The sequence below is a fragment of the Eumetopias jubatus genome, unplaced genomic scaffold (genome assembly GCF_037043125.1).
Source record: "Eumetopias jubatus isolate StellerSeaLion01/CBP00866 unplaced genomic scaffold, mEumJub1_p1.0 scaffold_1, whole genome shotgun sequence".
Taxonomy (NCBI): Eukaryota; Metazoa; Chordata; class Mammalia; order Carnivora; family Otariidae; genus Eumetopias; species Eumetopias jubatus.
The window spans coordinates 128,124,963-128,144,617 of record NW_028274807.1 but is presented as its reverse complement, the minus strand read 5'-3'; the positions used below and the strand labels follow the sequence as shown (position 1 = coordinate 128,144,617).

Here is a 19,655-nt window from a genome sequence, read left to right as displayed (position 1 = left end):
CAAGCAACAAAAGGCATGTATAAATGACCAAATGGTTATTTAAAAAAAGAACTGTATGTTTGTGCATACATAGAAAAAATCTGGAAGAATACGCACCAGAATGTTTACTAGCTATCTCTCAATGTTGCGATGAAGGATGATTTTAGTATTTTTGTGTATTTCTGAATAGTTTTAAAAATGGCTTGTCTTGCCTTTATGTACAGAAAAACAATGAAACCATTCCCTACAAATAATGGGGTGGAGGGATGGAAAATCTTGCTTTTTAAAAAAATTTATTTATTTGAGAGAAAGAAAGATCACAAGCAGGGTGGAAGGGTAGATGGAGAAGCAGACTCCCTGCTGAGTAGGGAGCCTGACGGGGACTCGATCCCAGGACCCTGAGACCATGACCTGAGCTGAAGGTAGACACTCAACCGACTGAGCCACCCAGGCGCCCTCTTGCTTGGTTTACAAGGATATCACATGGAAAAAGTTGTTGCATGTCTGGAGGAGGAGCCAGAGATGTGGGCCCTGCAACAGAGCTGAGGGAGGGTCTTGGGAGCAAAAGACTCTAGAAGTTGTTACAGTTCCATATTTGGTGCACCTGGGGACACAAAGATTTAAACTCCCCATCCTTGTGGACCCATGGGCGTCCTGAACTTGCTGGTTAGTAGTGTGCCAAACCCTTTCGGGTCTCCTCTGTGATCAAAAGCATTACAAAGGACCAGAATCAGACAAAATATCAGAGGGATGATGCAGGCTTTGCAGACGTTTCTTAGGGATCATTTTCTCAATCTTGCATTAAAAGTTTAGGCAGGGGCACCTGGGTGGCTCAATCGGTTGAGTCCGACACTTGATCTCAGCTTAGGTCTTGATCTCAGGGTCGTGAGTTCAGGCCCTGCACTAGGCTCCACACTGGGCACGGTGCCTACTTAAAAAAAAAAAAGTGCAGGCAAGTGTTGCAGACTGGCCAAGGCACACAACTGCTCAGTAGTTGCAGTGGGGATGTTGTCTGGGAGTCAGGAGGCCTTGGTTCAATTCACAGCTCCTGCACTTAAAAATGGTGTGCACTTCTCTGGAAAACAGTATGGAGGTTCCTCAAAAAGTTGAAAATAGAGCTACCATATGATCCAGCAATTGCACTACTGGGTATTTACCCCAAAGATACAAATGTAGGGATCCTAAGGGGTACATGCACCCCAATGTTTATAGCAGCAATGTCCACAATAGCCAAACTGTGGAAAGAGCCAAGATGTCCATCGACAGATGAATGGATAAAGAAGATGTGGTATATATACATAAAATGGAATATTATGCAACCATCAAAAGGAATGAGATCTTGCCATTTGCAATGACGTGGATGGAACTGGAGGGTGTCATGCTGAGCGAAATAAGTCAATCAGAGAAAGACATGTATCATATGACCTCACTGATATGAGGAATTCTTAATCTCAGGAAACAAACTGAGGGTTCCTGGAGTGGTGGGGGGTGGGAGGGATGGGGTGGCTGGGTGATAGACATTGGGGAGGGTATGTGCTATGGTGAGTGCTGTGAATTGTATAAGACTGTTGAATCACAGATCTGTACTTCTGAAACAAATAATGCAATATGTGTTAAGAAAAAAAGAGAAGATAGCAGGAGGGGAAGAATGAAGGGGGGAAAATCGGAGGGGGAGACGAACCATGAGAGATGATGGACTCTGGAAAAACAAACTGAGGGTTCTAGAGGGGAGGGGAGTGGGGGGATGGGTTAGCCTGGTGACGGGTATTAAAGAGGGCATGTATTGCATGGAGCACTGGGTGTTATACGCAAACAATGAATCGTGGAACACTACATCAAAAACTAATGATGTAATGTATGGTGATTAACATTACAATAAAAAATTTTTAAAAATGGTGTGCACTTAAGCAAGTTACTTCAAAGTTCAGGAGGTTAACAGAAAATGAGGAAATAATGGCACATTCCCCTCAGGGATTTTTGAGGATTAAATGAGATAATGCGTGCATAGGGCCTGGCAGTACTATATAAGAACAGTTGCTCTGCTTTCTGCCTGAAACACTTTTCTAGATTTCTTTACATGGCTTATACCCATACATCATTCTGGTCTCTGCTCAGAAAGGGTCCTCCCTGACTCTCCTATCTAAATTAGCAACTGCCCCCTTGCTACCACTCTCTATTCCTTATCCTATTGGGTTTTCCTCCATAGTACTATTATTGTCTGTTATTATATTATGTAGGAATAGATAAGTTCCATGAGAACGGAGCTTTGTTCCCTTTGTTCACAGCTGATGCCCTAGTGTCTAGAAGAGTATCTGGCATGCAGTGAGCGCCCAGTAAATGAATGAATAAATTCATACATAATTATTTGGATGAGGGAATAAGTGTATATAAGCTTTTAAACGATCACTGCTAGCATTAAGTGCATTATTCATTGAGTGAATGAATAATGAATGAACACATGAATGAATACATACCAGTTATTTAAATCTGATTGTTATCCTTAATTGGTATATGAACAATAGGTCCATGCCAAGGGAAGGATAAGGCCTTAACACTACAAGTCGCTCAGACCCTTTTGGTCCAGGAGTATTTCAGATAAATACTCACGAGTGGGGTGTCTATTTGCACATGGATGTCACAGGTCTTCCTGAGCTGGGAGAAAGAGACTGTTTAGATATAGGAGTCAATTCATCAACTCGTGAAAAAGGTTGCTTCCTTCTTGACCTTGGTTAGCAGTCTCATGGTGATAACATTTAGGGAGAATTGTTAATCCACTTTTTCCAATCTGCAAAGGGTTGTAGAAATTGAATGCAGTGTGGTAGGCAATGTGGTATAATGGGAAGGCAAGTACTGAAATCAGATCAACTCCGGTGTGAATCTTAGCTCCACAACTTGCTGTCAGCATGATCTTGGATGAATTAGTTGAGATCTTCCAGCCTAGTTCTTGATCTATCAAGTGGGAAAGATACTGGCTTCACATAACATGATACCTGGGTTATAAAAAGGCCCCCAGAATATCAGTCTGCTCCTTGCAACTGACCGCTTGCTTATGAGAAAGTCAGCAGGAGGATTTGGGAGATCTGTAAAGGGATATGGATCTTCTTCCTGAGTTTGTCAAATGGAAGCCCAGAGGTAGTATAGCTTAGGGGTACGGGAGGAACTGCTAAGTACTCTGAATATGAATCCAAAATCTTGACTTTGCCCCTTAGGACACGTGTGTTGCCCTGTGATGATAGTAACAATGATGATGGTGCTAAGGTCAATAGCACCAAGCTCAGGAATGCATGGCACATGCTCAGCACTTAGTAAATGTTAGCTATGAAAGTGATTTGTTATCATAAAGGGACCATAAACTCTATTGTCTAAACTGACGCACTTTTGAAAATGAAAGGGGACAGTGTTAACAATTAAATCACGACAATAGGTAAAAACTAGGATGGCCTGGGGTAAATGCAGTCATAAGTTACCCTGAGGTTATCAGGATACCTGATACGTGAGAATGAATTCCCCCTCCTTGGAAGTAGTTAAGTAGAGGCTAGGAGCACCAGAGAGCAGCCTCCCACACTGATCTGGCTAGACTCAACATTGCTTTGGTTTTCCTCCCCATTTCAAGCTTTTCTGATTCTACTGGAGTTCTGTATGCAAATTTATTGTAATACTCATTTTCTGGGTTTGATTCTCACTGGGGAGAGAGGGATTTGGAGGAATTCTGCTCCCTTGTTTCTAATAACTGGTTTGGTAATATGTGCTGACCTCAGCCTCTTGTGAGCATGCCAAGGAAGGGTGGGTGAAGCACATGAATCAGCGCACTCACAGCCTCACCTGACCTGCCCTCACGTACAGAGAAGCCCCAAAGGCTCACATTCCATCCAAAACAAATTAATGAATTCATACCGGCCTCATTTTGTCCTTGAATCTGAAACCAAGACTCCTGGAAATGATTTTGTAACCCAAGCAGTTACTGTTTCTTCTCCCCCTAAACTTTACCAGGCTAATTCAAAATAAAAATATTCTCTTTCCCAAATAAGACTTGAACTGGGGATTCCAGGCTTTGGGGGAATGTCAGAACCTCTTGGCAGTTCCAGTGATGCATCCTGAACTTATTCCTTATTAGTGCTCCAAGCCCTCCATGGTCTCTCCTGTAATCAAAAATGGTATTACAAAAGATCAGAATCAGATTACCCAAGCCAACCTTCCTCCCTGGGTAAAGGGGTAGGGGGGTGGGAACTAAGGCTTTACCTGCAGCATCTACAGAATGCTCTCTCAAAAACCTGAAGAGAGCACAGCCTCAGCCAATACCTTGCCCCAAAACCTTGCCCTCACACTTCCCAAAGTTAGGGAAAGCTGTTCACATGAGAAGCAGAAGGGAAATGAGTTGCTTGCTGTAATGTGTAAATTTGACTTCCCTGGGCCATCAATTTTATGCCATGAGGATATTAGATGTTATGCAACAAAATATCAAACTGTGGAATCTCAATGTGAGCACTACATTGAGTTTGGATAGCACCCTCGGCATCATCATACCCCCAGTGTCAACCAGTTGGGTCCAACCCACCTGAGACCAAATTCCCCTTGACCACTGACACCTTGTGGTCTGCCAGTCCTTTCAGGGGCCACCGTGGTTGATGTAATCCTAACATTCACCTGTGTCAGGAAAGGAACCAACAGCCCAGCTAATAGGTCCGTTGAATTATACTTAGTGGAGGGGAGTTAAGATCTTCACCAAGAATGTAAATTCCAAATTCCTGTACATGATCCTTTGTGAGACTGTAAACTTTATGAAGCAACTTTTTTTCCTGCTCTCTAGATGTTTTCTTTGTCCTCCTTAATTTCTCCAGATAATTGCCCTGAATGTTAGTTCTTTCATAATTAAAACTAGTGATTCAGTACCCAAGACTTATTAGCATTCCTCCCCCAAGATTCTGCGGGGGCGGGGGAGGGGGGGAGTTTCTCACACTGTGGCCCCTGACCAGTAGCATCCTCATCACCTGGGATCTTAGTAATGCAAATGATTAGGTCTTTTGCTAAATCCATTAAATCAGAAACTCTGAGGATGGGGGCCCATGCTGGGTTTTAAGAAGCCTCCAGGGATTCTGATTACAGCTCAAGTTTGAGAATTGTTATTCTGTGGGAAGGCAGTGCATGATTCCTCTCTCATGAGTGAGGGTTGGAGCCCCCCAGACTGCCTAGGACTGCTTTAAGGAATCACAGATTTCCCTGCCCCACTCATGACGACAGAAAGCAGGACATTCTTGGTTTTAACAGATGTCCTCTGAACTTTGGGGGAAGAAATACACTAAAGTACAGCTACATGGCAGTGAAGAGAGGTGGACAGTTATAACTGTACTCTGAGCCATGGAGAAGAGGAAATGCCCACAAGAAAAGCAATGATGAGACCCGAGGGCAACCACTGAATTTGGTTAATGGGGTGCTCAACATGGTTGAGGGCAAAAAGACCAGGAGGAGGCACCCTCTGGGTGCTGACTTTATAAGGTTCTGGTTTTGGGAGATTGAGACATTGATACTATTCAAGAAACCATGCTGTATTTAGAGTAAATTCAGTTTGCAAACTTGGAGGAAAAATGGCCAAGGCTGTTTTTCTTTTTTGCAAGAGGATTCCTATCAGCTTCGCATAAGACAAACAAACAAACTTAAAAATAACCCAAATAAAATCTTAGCAAGGTCAACTCTGACTTGGCTTTGCATTAATAGATATTACACTCCAATTTATACTAATTAGTGACGAGCTATGAGGGGCTTTGGAGCCAAACAGATCTGCATTTGAGTTCCAGCTACACCATTTACTAGCTGTGTGGCCTTAAGTAAGTTCCCCAGCTTTATTCAGTGTGTTTCCTCAAATGTAAATGAGGATAATGGTAGTGCCTACTTCCCAGGGACGTCCAGCTGATTAATTTAAGTGCAGTATAGCAAATGCCCCGCCCAGTACTGGTAAATACGAGTACCTCGAGAAAGTTAACTGTGCTACATTTACTGTTCTTGCTATTTCTGATTCAGTGTCCGCACTGCATTTGGTGCATGAAGAAGTGGAGGACTTCAAGGATGACTGGACTAGTTAGTAAGCAATGAAAGAAAGTGAAGGCACCACATTAAAGGTCTGCTTGGGGCGCCTGGGTGGCTCAGTCGTTAAGCGTCTGCCTTCGGCTCAGGTCACGGTCCCAGGGTCCTGGGATTAAGCCCCACATCGGGCTCCATGCTCGGCAGGAAGCCTGCTTCTCCCTCTCCCACTCCCCCTGCTTGTGTTTCCCTCTCTCGCTGTGTCTCTCTCTGTTTGCTGTTCTAGATGGTGAGGGCTCATCTCAGCTCCCCTTGGCATGCCCTCTATTGGGTGTAGCAGGAGAGGGACTTAGCTCCTGGTGTCCTTTCCGCCAACAGAAATCCAAGGACAGTCTCCAAGCTCACCCAGAAGGAGTACACAGCCTTCTGGGCACACTGCATCTCTGTGATTCGCCCCCCTCATCCATCTGCTGAGAACACACAGTTCTGCCTGTAGTGCTCTTGGAGGACATGATCCTTCATTTGGCATTATTGCTCAGTGCTAAGTCACTGGCTGTGCTTATCCGCAACTTCATGGCCAATGCCAGTTTCTAGCATGCTGAGGGCTGCTAGTTTCCTTTCCTATAAGCCACGAGTCCCTCTGTTTCACATGGCAGAGTGAGAATGTGGCCAACTCACATGGACAGGGCAAGTACCTGTAGATGGCCTTGAGGAGACAGCTCTGAATATGTGACTTCCAGCATGGGTTTTGGGATGTCACTTTATCTCTCCTTCTGGGCCTTAGTTGTGCTAAGGCAGGAATTGGAATACCTACCCCCAATTATTTCAGAGATCTGAGTTGAAACCAATTTTATTTAAAAATAGTCTGAGTAAACTAAATATTACACACATCACACACACTCTGACTCGTTTGACTAAATAAAATTTTCAACAAACTTGAGGGAAAGTCCTAAGTTCGGTTTTACTAATTGCCCAGAACATGGGTGTTCTGTCATAACATTTTCACCCTTTTCACTTCCACCTTCACTCCTAAAACAAAGCTAACCCCTTGATATGTTGATTTTCCCCATCATTTCCTAGATTCTCAAATCCTGAATCACAGTTTCCATATCCTGAATGCTCTTTCTGTGCTGGGGACTCTGCTAAGCACCTTATATGTGTTTTCTCACTCGATCCTCACAATATTTCTTGAGACCAGCTCTATTATTATCTCTACTTTGCATATGAAGAGGCTGAGGCTTAAGTGGCGGCAAGAATTTGCTTGTGGACACACAACTTGAGAGCAGCTGAGCTGGGATTTGACTCTAGCCCATGAGGCTCCACAGAGGGTGCATTTAAGCATTATGAAACAGTGCTTCAGACCCTGAATGTGCCATTCCTCCAGCAGCTCAGCAGCTCCTGGATCCAGCCATTTCCCTGCCTAACTAAGCAGTACAAGGAAAAAAAATCTTGAACCACTGAAGTGATGAAGAAGGAAAGTACTAATGTTTTTTGGTCTTTCTGTGTTTTGTGGTGGGTTTCTTGTTTGTTTGTTTGTTTTCTGCTGGCTCATACTAGAGAGTACAGTTTAGAAAAAAGAGAAAGCTCCTCTTCATACCAAAATTGAACATCGAGTTCACACTTTTATCTGAAAGAATGTGGAGAGATGTCCTCGCATACTCAACGGTTTTTAAAAAAATCCTTTACGATTCATTAGTTGCATATAATACCCAGCGCTCATCACCACACGTGCCCTCCTTAACACCCGTCACCGATTACCCCATCCTCTCACCGCCCTCCCTTCTGTAACCCTCAGTTTGTTTCCTGGAGTCGAGAGTCTCTCACGGTTTGTCTCCCTCTCTGATTTCTTCCCATTCGGTTTTCCCTCCCTTCCCCAATGGTCCCTGCGCTAATGATGCACTATATGTTGGCTAACTGAACATAATAATAATAATAAAAAAATCCTTTATGATTTGTTCACATATTGAATGTTCAATGAATTTCCTTCTAAAAATAAAAACAGTCTCTTTGAGGGATCTCAGCCACTTTCAGGCTACCTGTGCTATAGGGAGTCCACTCTCAAATTTGTATCAGTTCCAGATCCATGCGGTTGGGTGCCAACTGGCAACCTCCTCTGTATTCTCCACAGTCATCAAAGGCTTAACATGCCAGCACATTTTATTCCCCACTCCACTCCTCAATCTGATTCTCCTGAAAGAGAGGCAAATCACTTCTCCAGTAACCACAGCCAGCTACCTGCACACCAAGGCTTACTGATGCTGCTCTTGGCCAAACTCTTGCCTGGGCCTCCTCAACTTGCATCACCACTGCCCTCTCGTCTCTTCCTATTATGGCATGAGCTTCCTCACTGGTTTCCCTGGCTCCAAATCCACTCTCTCCCATCCAGACTTCACAGGAACGCTAAAGTGATCTTTCTGATACACACATCCAATCTTGTTCTCCCCCTGGTCAAAATCCTTCAGGACCTCCAGTGCAGCACATCCAAGCTCTCCAAACTTTAGAGAAAGGCACTTAAATCCTCCTGGTCTGGCTCTTCTTCTCCTTTCCAGCCTCCCCTATCTGTTTTCCACCCTTCCTTGACCATCTGGCCATGTTGAGTCACTTAGAGTTCTTTGTTATTCTTGTGCTGCCATGCCTTTGTGTGTCCTGGTCATTTTGCCCAGAGTCTTTATTTCTTTTCTCTGCTGCCGAATTCCTACTCATCCTTTGAGACTCAGGTCAGAGTCATCTTTCTTATGAGACCTCCCTGATTCCCTCTAGGTAGAGGTAAATCTTTCCCCTGTGGCCCCTGGAACGCATCTCTGTTGTAGCACAAAGTAACATGCATTTTAACTATTTATTTACCAGTCTGTGTCTCCCAGCTAATTATAAGCTCTTCTGGGGACAGGCCTCTGTCTTTTTCATTTTTGTGTCTCTAGCACCTACCGGGGTACTTGGCATAACTGGGGCACTTGCTAAATGCTTGTTGAAATATGAATACGTGATTGAATGGAACTTACATCTTAAAATAAAAGTTCATACTGATCTAAAATTTTCAAAATAAGCTAATCAATAAATGTGGCTTGAGCATGTGTGATATATAAAGCATGGTGTTGCATTTGACATGAAGTACTGATTATGGCTTCTGCCTTAAGAAACTTGTAATCTAGCTGGGGGCCCAGATGATATGTATAAAAATAAATGTTAATTAAGAAAGAAATGATAGAAAAAGGAACTTCTCAATGAAGTTACTAAATGAGTGGAGATGGGTTTTAGGATCTTGGAGTCTGAAAATGTCCCTAAGGCCTAGAGAAGGGGTTCTATGGAATATAACTTGATTAGTTAGAACTCCATGTTGCAAGTGGCAAAAGGAATTAGCTCATGATGATTTAAATAATAAAGGGAAGCTATTGACCAAAATTCCCAGGAACAAATGGCTTCAGACAGGACACCATCTAGTATGCAAGGAATATGACCTGATTTCTCTCTATTTCTCTGTTCTTCCCTTCAAGGTGCCAGCCTCTTTCCTTTTCACCCACATTTTGTCATGTTATCACCCTTCCTTTTCCTCCCCCAGCAGCACCATGTTCTCCCTTTGAAGAGTACCATTTCTAGACCTTACAGGCTCACCTTATCTTTCTCAGAAGGTTCTAGCAAATATGTATTTACATTTCACTCTCTGATTAGTTATATACCTTCACTGAACTAATCACTGTAGCCACAAAAATGGGATCATCTGATTGATTTCAGCAAATTAGTGCCCACCCCAAAAGTATGGAAAAGTCAATCATACCTATCATATGGCTGATAATATAAAAGGGTTGTTGCCCATGAATATACAAGATACTCAGAGAGGCTAGTGTGTCACCTGGGGTGGGTGGGAAAGCAATGTGGCTTGGGAAACATGGCTTAGGGCTACACTGAACAAGTTTGACTTGTTTCTCACTTGCTTCACCAAAGCCAGATGTTGAAAGAGATCTCAGAACATGTGGCCTCTCTCCATTATCCTTCTTTAAATTATGGCAGAAGAAAGAGCTTTGGATTAGGGACCAAAAGATCTTGACTTCTGGTATTGGCTCTGTCAGGACACTAAATATTTCTGATCCTCAGTTTTCTCAACTATAAAATGCAGATGACGCCACCTGTCTTCCCAGCATTGTCAAGAGGATCAAATGAAATGGTCAGTATGGAAGCTCTTTCAAAAGTATCAAGATATATTTAGAAAGTACTATTTGTAATCTTACCCTGAGTGCTCACTTCCATATATTCCTCATCTTGAGGGCTTAAAAAAATTTAAGCCAATGCACTCCCCCAGTTTCCTTTTGTTCACCCCACTCCAGACAGTCCATCCATTTTTCAGTGATACACTTTCACTTGTATACTCTATATCAATCATGATGCTTTTAGCTCAAGGAATGGAAAACCCCACCCCAAACAACTTTAACAATAGGACACTTTATTTTCTCATGATAAGGAGTCCACAGATAGGGTGGGCTCCAGGTGCAATATGTCAGCCAGTGCTTCCACCTCTTCTGGCTCTGACTTCACCTTAGGGTTGCTCTCATCCTCACCCTTGCTACAAAATGGCTACAGTGGTTCCAGGAATCACAGGCAGACAACTCTTTCTTCATATGTGGATGTCTCTCTCTCTCTCTCTTTTAGGCTAGAACAGCTTTCTAAGAAAAACTGTCATGTCTTATTGATTTAGAACTGGCCACAAGCCCACCCCTAAACCAATCTCTGGCAAAAGGGAATGGGATTCATATGATTAGTTGAGATTACTCAGTATTCACCCTTGAGCTAGAGATAGGGCTATTTTCTACACAGACAGATGATAGAAAATTATCTGAAAATGATTAGGGCCTAATGGCTAAAAGAGTGGAGTGATTGGCTATTGGGTAGGCAGCTGAGTGCCTCTGTGTCACAGATGCCGTCAATGCCCTGCTCATTTCCCGGGGCCTATGACTTCAGTGCACATCACTAACGTCTGACCACCAGCACCTGTATTTCTTTGCTTGTAAGCTTCTTGGGCTACTTGGAGCCTGCATTGCTGCCCAAGCAACAAGCCAGAAATACTGGGGGATTGATGTTCAATCAACCCTGGAAACAGCCCTCAGTGACTGATGAACTATGTATTCCAAGTATATAAATACCCAAGTTCCATCATCTCTGGGGTAAGATAACTCTGTGGTGTTTGCTCTATACTGGCTTCCAGAATTTCCCCAGCAGAATTAAGTTCCAGTAGGCCACAGTGGTAGCTGGCTTGACAACACTCTTACAGGCTGCCTTCCTTTTCCCGTCTTACTTTCTCATTCTGCTGTGGCATCTCCTTCACCTCCTTTGACTTCCTGTCTCAGAGTTAGCTTCTTGGGAAACCCAAATGAAGATACTATGTACCATATGCCAAACTTCTTCCTGAATCAACAGTCTTTGTATATAATTTTCTCATCTGCCTGGAACATGTTTCCTCTTTCTTCTCACCTGATGCACTCACTCTCCAAGTCTTGGTGTAAATGTCACTTCCCTTCGGAATCCTTCTTTGATCGCCTCTCCACCTGACACCATGCTCTCAATCTTTGCTCTCCTATTCCATTCTTCTCCTTAACAATAATTACAATGCTTGTAATTTAATTGTTTGTGTAATTTAATTAAGTATTTGCCTCCCATATTTATCCACAACTAGACTGTGAGCTACTTGAAGGTAGGGACAATGTTTTTGACTTAACACTATACCACTGACCTCCAGTACAATGCCTGGCACAAAGTAGAGGGTCAAGGACTTACTGCCCGCTGGAAAGATGAGGGTTGTGAGAGACTAAAGATGCAAGTTTGAGGGTCATTCACATGGACAAAATGATCAATCTTTTGATGGAAAAGATCTTTGATTCACATGATTCCTACATGGATCTATGTTTGTTTCTTAGGGCAGAATATAACTTTTATACATAAGGGGATGTCCGTAATCTATTTTTTTTTTTTAAAGATTTATTTATTTATTTATTTATTTGAGAGAGAGAATGAGATAGAGAGAGAGCATGAGAGGGGAGAGGGTCAGAGGGAGAAGCAGACTCCCCGCTGAGCAGGGAGCCCGATGCGGGACTCGATCCCGGGACTCCAGGATCATGACCTGAGCCGAAGGCAGTCGCTTAACCAACTGAGCCACCCAGGCGCCCGGGGATGTCCGTAATCTAAAAGAGAATCTTGGGAGTGGCTCATTTATATCTATGAGAGATGCCACTTTAATCACCTTACTTTATTTATACATTACAGAATTCTACCTCAAATCCACCATTCATTCATTGAATGCCTACTATCTATTAAGCATTGTACCTGGCACTTGCACTATCTGCTATCAACTATTTTCAAAAGTCATGAGAGAGATTATATTGATGGAGAAAATCCCAGATTCCTCCTCTGCCTCCCCTCGCCATCCTTCTACATTAGGCTTTTGGCTTTCATTAAAAGAACAAAGAACAATCTAATGAAAGTAATCACTATATCTGCTGAAAAAGGTGTCTGAGGACATTGTCTGTTTTGTCACTCAGCACTCACATGGGAAAAGTTAGTGATAAGTGACACGAGTCATGGTAAAAACAAACAGACATGCATGCTTGTCATCTTTTTGCCAGGCAGGTTCTTTCTTACTAATCCCTAAACCAGACCCTTGTCTCTGCATGGGATTGATGCAGGTTTTATGGGGCTTGAGGTTTATATAATTTGGAATCCTTTGAGAAAAAAGTGTAAGACTACAAATAAAAATGTAACACATAGCTTTGCAGTCTACCCAAGTGAGGGGCTCTGAAGTTCAAGCTTCACTGGTTTTGCAGTAAATCAGCATCGGACTTTGATTCAATGAACCTGCTCTCCTCTGCCCCTTACCCCTGCCATGGTTGTTCTGACCTCTATGCCTTGTTTATATTGATTTCTTACTTGAAAGTCCTTCCTCCTCCTTTTTTCCAATCTGTGGACCATATATATATATATGTGTTTTTTTTCCCCCAAGTTTGAATCCACAATGCCTTCTTTGATTCTACCTAGCAGGAAGCTTTCCCTTCCTGAAGGCCCACACCCTATGAAATAAGTCCAGGACATTCTATCTCATTATGGCTTAAATTGCATTATCTATTTTAGGTACATATAGTGTGCCTTCTCCAATTAGAGTGTCCACTTCTTGGGCATAAGGACTATTTCTTCATTTAGATCTCTCCTCAGCACCTACTAAAGTTCTGGGTACAACAGTAAGGGAAGGAAAAAGGAAAGGTGTCATGAAGAAGAATTATGGGGTTTGGAGTGGAGCCAATCTGGTTTGAGTTCTAGTTCTGCCACTTATTAGTGTGTGGCTTTAGGCTTAACCATTCTGAGTCTTAGTTTTCTCACTGATGAATTGATATAATCATGAAGTTTATTTCACATCATTGTGAGCATTAAGTAAAAGCATTTATTCATTCACCAAATATCTATTTAGCTCCTCTCTTGGGCTATTTCTGGTACCAGAAGCTTGGAATACATGTAACTGAGCAATACTCTCTGTATGAGGGTTCTCATAGCTGATTTGGGAGATGGAAATTTATAATGTAACAGAATAAGACTATAGCACACAATCAGAGCATAGTAAATGCTCAATATATAGTTGTGAGATAACTGACACAATGAAGGAATTCAGAAGAGAAAATGGTTAATTTTGCAAAGTAAGTAGGTCTTCCCATATTTGCCACATCATCCTTATGTAAATATAACTGTTAGCTATACTGGATATGACAGTATATGGGAACTCATAAAATGCTACATGTAAAGGAAAAATAAAACCAAAGGAGAAAGAATGCGAGGAGAGAGGAAAAAGGGGAGGAAGAGAGGCCTCAAGGAGGCAAAGAGTGGGAAAGGACCTCTGTGGACCCACCTGGCCAAGTGTGCACTCCATGCCACCCAGGAAGTCGGCCTCCTTCAGCCCATTGTGGTTGCTGCTGATGTCATGAACTTCAAACCGCAGACGCTGCACCTCTTCAAAGTAAAAGTCCACAGTGAACAGTTTTGAATACACTGGGTTTATGCAGGTGCGAATCACCTCTGTTCTGTCAACCTGCAAGGAGAGAAGAAGAGAAAACCCCACCAGGATTAGGGCTTTTTATTATTACCCTTTAGGTGAAATAATCTTATGGTGCTTCCCTTCTTCCAAACCATAAATGCCCTCCATTGAGTCACAAGAGCTAGCTGTTTGAAAGCCTACAAGGAGGCACCCTCAGAGAATGAGCGACGTTTCAAGGAGGGAAATCTTCTTTCAGAATAATCTGAAGCTTTGCATTTAAAGATTTAAAGCATGTTATATTGTTAGGTAATAAGACAACAAGATGGATCAATTATTAGTGACTACCTGGAGCCTTAGGATGAAAAGGAGTCTGAAAGCACATCTGGGCTCAGGAGGAAAGAAATCTGTAATAGATTAGTCATGTCTGATGGGCACAGAAATGGCAAAAGACCATGTAGGCACCCCATTTTAGCCAACCCTACTCTAATATGAGTTTTGCAACACCTGATTCCTAGCATAATGAAGTGGAAAGGCCATGAGAATGGGGATGAAGATGACTGCCTTTGGTCTCAACTATGGCTTTTATTGGGTTTATAATGGTTACTCAGTCATTTCAATTCCCTGGGCCTCAGTTTCCTCATCAACAAAATGAAGATTTGAGGATTGGAAGATGAAAAGCCCCTTCCTGCTCTAACATTCCATGAGTTATGACTCCCCTTGCTTTCTGTGATAATAACTCTCCATTTGCCCCCCTCTCTCAGATCCATATCTCCCTACTCTCCACCCTACTCTTGATCCTGGAGGCTGACCTCTATGGATGGAATTCCCTGGACTTCCTTGCCCTCTATGTTCTGGTTTGAATCAGCCAAAGGGAGAACTTAGCAGGAGATCAGATGGTGGGAGGATAGAGAGGTACTGGCAGCAGTACCATGCCTCTGCACACATAGAGCCTGCTAGTAGACTCCCTTCCACAGAGGGAGCTTTTGCGGGTCCTGGTAACACAATGCCCCCTCCCTCTCTAGACTCTTCAGACCAGGGGGTGGTAATGACTTTCTACTGTTGCTATCCCTAATCACTATCCTTTGTTGGCTCCCTTATCCTTGCCCATGCCCCCAGAAAGCGTCCCTCTATAAAGAGTTTAGCCCTTTAGATGAAACTCTCTGGGTATGCCATCTGTTTTTACCACTACCCTTACCATTAAGATTCTTTCCTTCTATGTCTGTCACATGTCAAAACACCATTTACAACACTATTTATATTCTGGAAAGCTAACCCAAGATCTTAATGACAGCTAACCCAAATTATAGCTAACCCAAGATCTTACAGTATATCCCAACTGGGGATAACCATTACTCATATTTTACAAATCAACTGGAGCCTACATGTACTTTTGGCTTTCAAATAGAAACATGGTCTATTGGATACTTCCCAATGTTGTTCATTAGCACAAACTGGGAAAAACATTTCCTGCAATTTCATTAGAGTACAGAGAAACATTCTCTCAAAAACTGAAGGGAAGCCTGTCTTTAACCATATCATGCACATACATGTTATCCAGCAAAGAAAAAATTCTTGGGGCACAGTCCCTTGACATTCTTGCATTCAGTGTTTTGTCTCTGGCCCAACCATCCCTATGGGCCATGTGTGAGAGAGAGCTGTCCTGTGAGAAACATCACCCGCTATTCCTGAGAGGATGGACAATACAGGTTGTGAGGAGGAGAATATGATTCTGGTTAGGTCCTTGTCCAACAGACAGAACACCAAATCCCAACCTACCATTGATTAGCATTTTACAATAAGCTATTGTTCAGACCAATGGTTATTTGACTCTTCTGGCTTCTCCTGAAGGCTGACCTTCTATTTGAACTGAATTTTACATTTTTAAAATTTAAATTCAAGTTAGTTAACATATAGTGTAGTATTGGTTAGGGGAGTAGAATTTAGTGATTTATCACTTACATAAAACACAGCACTCATCCCAATATGTTCTCTTCTTAATGCCCATCACCCATTTATCCCATTCCCCCACCTGGCTCCTCTCCAGCAACCCTCAGTTTATTCTCTGTAGTTAAGAGTCTCTGATGGTTTGGGGTGCCTGGGTGGCTCAGTCAGCTGAGCATCTGACTCTTGGTTTCAGCTCAAGTCATGATCTCAGGGTCATGAGATAGAGCCCCATGAAGGGTTCCACACTCAGCAGGGAGACTGCTTGAGATTCTCTCTCTCCCTCTCCCCTTCTTCCCTCTTCCCCATGCTCACTCTCTCACTCTCTCTCAAAATAAATAAACAAATCTTTCTTTTTAAAGTCTCTTATGGTTTGCTGGAATTTTACATTTTTTTAAAGATTTTATTTATTTATTTGAGAGAGAGAGAATGAGAGAGAGCACGAAAAGGAAGAGGGTCAGAGGGAGAAGCAGACTCCCTGCTGAGCAGGAAGCCCGATGTGGGACTCGATCCCGGGACTCCAGGATCATGACCTGAGCCGAAGGCAGTCGCTTAACCAATTGAGCCACCCAGGCGCCCTATGGAATTTTACATTTTTATATAATATTCATTCTGTGGGATAGGACTGAATGTGATACTGGCTGGTTGTATAGGTACAAGGATTTACTATATTGATATAATTTTTTTCAGTTGTTAAAAGATCATCATTTTGAATAATAGTATAAATTAGAGGCCACAAACTGGCAGTCTGCAAGTTCAAGCTGACTTGGAGGTGTTTTATGGTCCCATTTGAAAGTACTTTCCTCCTTAATTTGCCAACATAAAAGGCAACAATAAATAAAACAAAATAGTCCCATACAAGGGACTATTTCTATTGCCCCTCCCACCTTTGGAAAAAAAATAAGAATATCTGGCAATGTGGGGCCACACTCATACATGGCAACAACTGGGGACTGCCCCATTCAGATGGGGCACTCACTCTCCAAGCTCTTCTGCCTCAGTGAGTTTCCCTGACTCCTAGAGGCATTTTTGCAACATCTGGCCCAAAATCACAGAATAATGAGCCATATAAGAGATTTAATTATATTCATGGGGTGACTTTTGAGAGAGGATTTTGAAATAGCCCCCAAAAACTAACTTCTAGATGGATTTGACATCCTCAAGACACAGAAAAGGAATCTTCCCTCCTTATGTGTGTAACAATAGAGTCCTAGGTGGGTTGAGATAAGATAGGAGATGGAAATTCCATCCAATTCCAGTCTTTGTTCCTCTGCTTTAACCACCCCAGATGGCACAAGGGGCTGATGGGCACCGATCCTGCTGCTTTTCTTCTCACTTCTTGATTTTCAGATGACAATCCCACATAGGTATAAGTTCATGTTAGCATCAAGCCACTGACCTCTGACAGTCTATCTAAGGCAAGCTGTCAACATGCAACATGGAATGACTTGGTTTTTTGAGGGAAATGACTGGTTGGAAAGAAAGTAAGAAATACCCAATTGCATTACCAAGATAGACAATTTCCAAAGATAATCTCAGAGCTAGTAAGAATCCTAAGAGCATAGAGGAGCTCAGAAAAATAATGATGCTAATAGAAGAAGTGCTTGCCATACCAAATGCCTATTTAGAAGATGGTTGCATTCCCAGCCATTATGGGAGATGCATTATCTTTTCTGGAGACTGAAGCCAGGTTTAATCTGAGCAATAGAGCCTAGAATAATAGCTCATGTTCCTCACTGAGAGGCATGAAGATCAAGGTGATTGTTTCCAGAAGACCATCCACTGACTGGTGCTACCAGCTGCATCAGAATCCATCAGGCAGCTTTTTTAAAAAAAAACTCAGATTCCTATTCTCAACCACCAGCGATTCTGACTAAGCAAGTATAAGGTGGGACCCAGAAGCCTCCATTTTTAAGAGTGTCCCAGTCAATTCTGATGTAGGAATATCAGCATAAGGGAATTTCAGAGATGTAGGGTCTATCCCTTGCTCTTCTGTGAGGTTTTTTGGTCAAGGTTTATTTTAACCTTGGTGGTCTTCTGTTACTCAGTCTTCAAAAAGTCTGCTTATCTCCTTTCCTTCCTAGCTGTAATAACTGATATATTCATGTTGCTTTATAATTTGCAGAACATGCTTAGGTCCAGTTTTTTTATTTGATTCTAATAGCAATTATGTGATGTGACTTTATAGTATTTTGTATACGAGAAAAATCAAGGACAAATATCAGCACAAGGTACTAGATGATAGACTGAGCACTTGAACTCATGCCTTCTGACCTCACAGCCTGGACTATTTTCCTTAATTCAAGTTTTTTTTTTAAGATTTTATTTATTTATTTGAGAGAGAGAGAATGAGAGAGAGAGCACAAGAGGGGGGAGGGTCAGAGGGAGAAGCAAGACTCCCTGCTAAGCAGGGAGCCCAGTGTGGGACTCGATCCTGGGACTCCAGGATCATGACCTGAGCCGAAGGCAGTCGCTTAACCAACTGAGCCACCCAGGTGCCATTAATTCAAGTTTATTTGTGAGAATTCCTTGAAAGAAATGGAAAATGCAGCTATAGGTATAGTATGATGGTGATAGAGTCAATTATTGAGTACTGCTTTTGATGAGATGCCCCTTTAAAAATTTCATCTAAAACATTTTTGAGTATAGTACTAAAGTGTATAATACAACATTAATAAAAAGCCTGCTCTGTACCATACGATCCAGCAATTGCACTATTGGGTATTTACCACAAAGATACAAATGTAGGGATCCGAAGGGGTACGTGCACCCCTATGTTTATAGCAGCAATGTCCACAATAGCCAAACTGTGGAAAGAGCCAAGATGTCCATCGAAAGATGAATGGATAAAGAAGATGTGGTGTATATATAAAATGGAATATTATGCAGCCATCAAAAGGAATGAGATCTTGCCATTTGCAACGACGTGGATGGAACTGGAGGGTGTTATGCTGAGTGAAATTAGTCAATCAGAGAAAGACATGTATCACATGACCTCACTGATATGAGGAATTCTTAATCTCAGGAAACAAACTGAGGGTTGCTGGAGTGGGGGTGGGGTGGGAGGGATGGGGTGGCTGGGTGATAGACATTGGGGAGGGTATGTGCTATGGGGAGTGCTGTGAATTGTGCAAGACTGTTGAATCAAAGATCTGTACCTCTGAAACAAATAATGCAATATATGTTAAGAATAAAAAAAAGAAGAAGATAGCAGGAGGGGAAGAATGAAGGGGAGTAAATCGGAGGGGGAGACGAACCATGAGAGACGATGGACTCTGAAAAACAAACTGAGGGTTCTGGAGGGGGGGGATGGGTTAGCCTGGTGATGGGTATTAAAGAGGGCACATTCTGCATGGAGCACTGGGTGTTAGGCACAAACAATGAATCATGGAACACTACATCAAAAACTAATGATGTAATGCATGGTGATTAACATAACAAAAAAAATTTAAAGAAAAAAAAAGCCTGCTCTGTCATAGGCACTTACTTAAAAAATGCATTATCCAGGTATAATTGACATATAATAAGTCACATCTATTCAAATTATGCAATTCAATAAATTCTGACATATGTACATACTTGTGAAATCATGACCACAATCTCAAGATAGTGAACATAGCCATTGCCCCTCCAAATTTCTTCATGCCCCTCTGTAACTCCTTCCTCTTACCCCTCCCTCCCCATCCCATTCCCCAGAAACCACTGGTCCACTTTCTGT

The 19,655-nt window shown here is 42.4% G+C and overlaps 1 protein-coding gene across 1 annotated transcript in view; it reads right to left on the bottom strand.

The window, feature by feature from the left end:
- CPNE4 (copine 4) overlaps positions 1 to 19,655 on the bottom strand; it is a 367,114-nt gene that overhangs the window by 151,774 nt on the left and 195,685 nt on the right. The window contains exon 3 of the mRNA XM_028099204.1: positions 13,871 to 14,050. Within this exon, the coding sequence (XP_027955005.1) occupies positions 13,871 to 14,050 (180 nt within the window). The remainder of the gene's footprint in view (positions 1 to 13,870; positions 14,051 to 19,655) is intronic.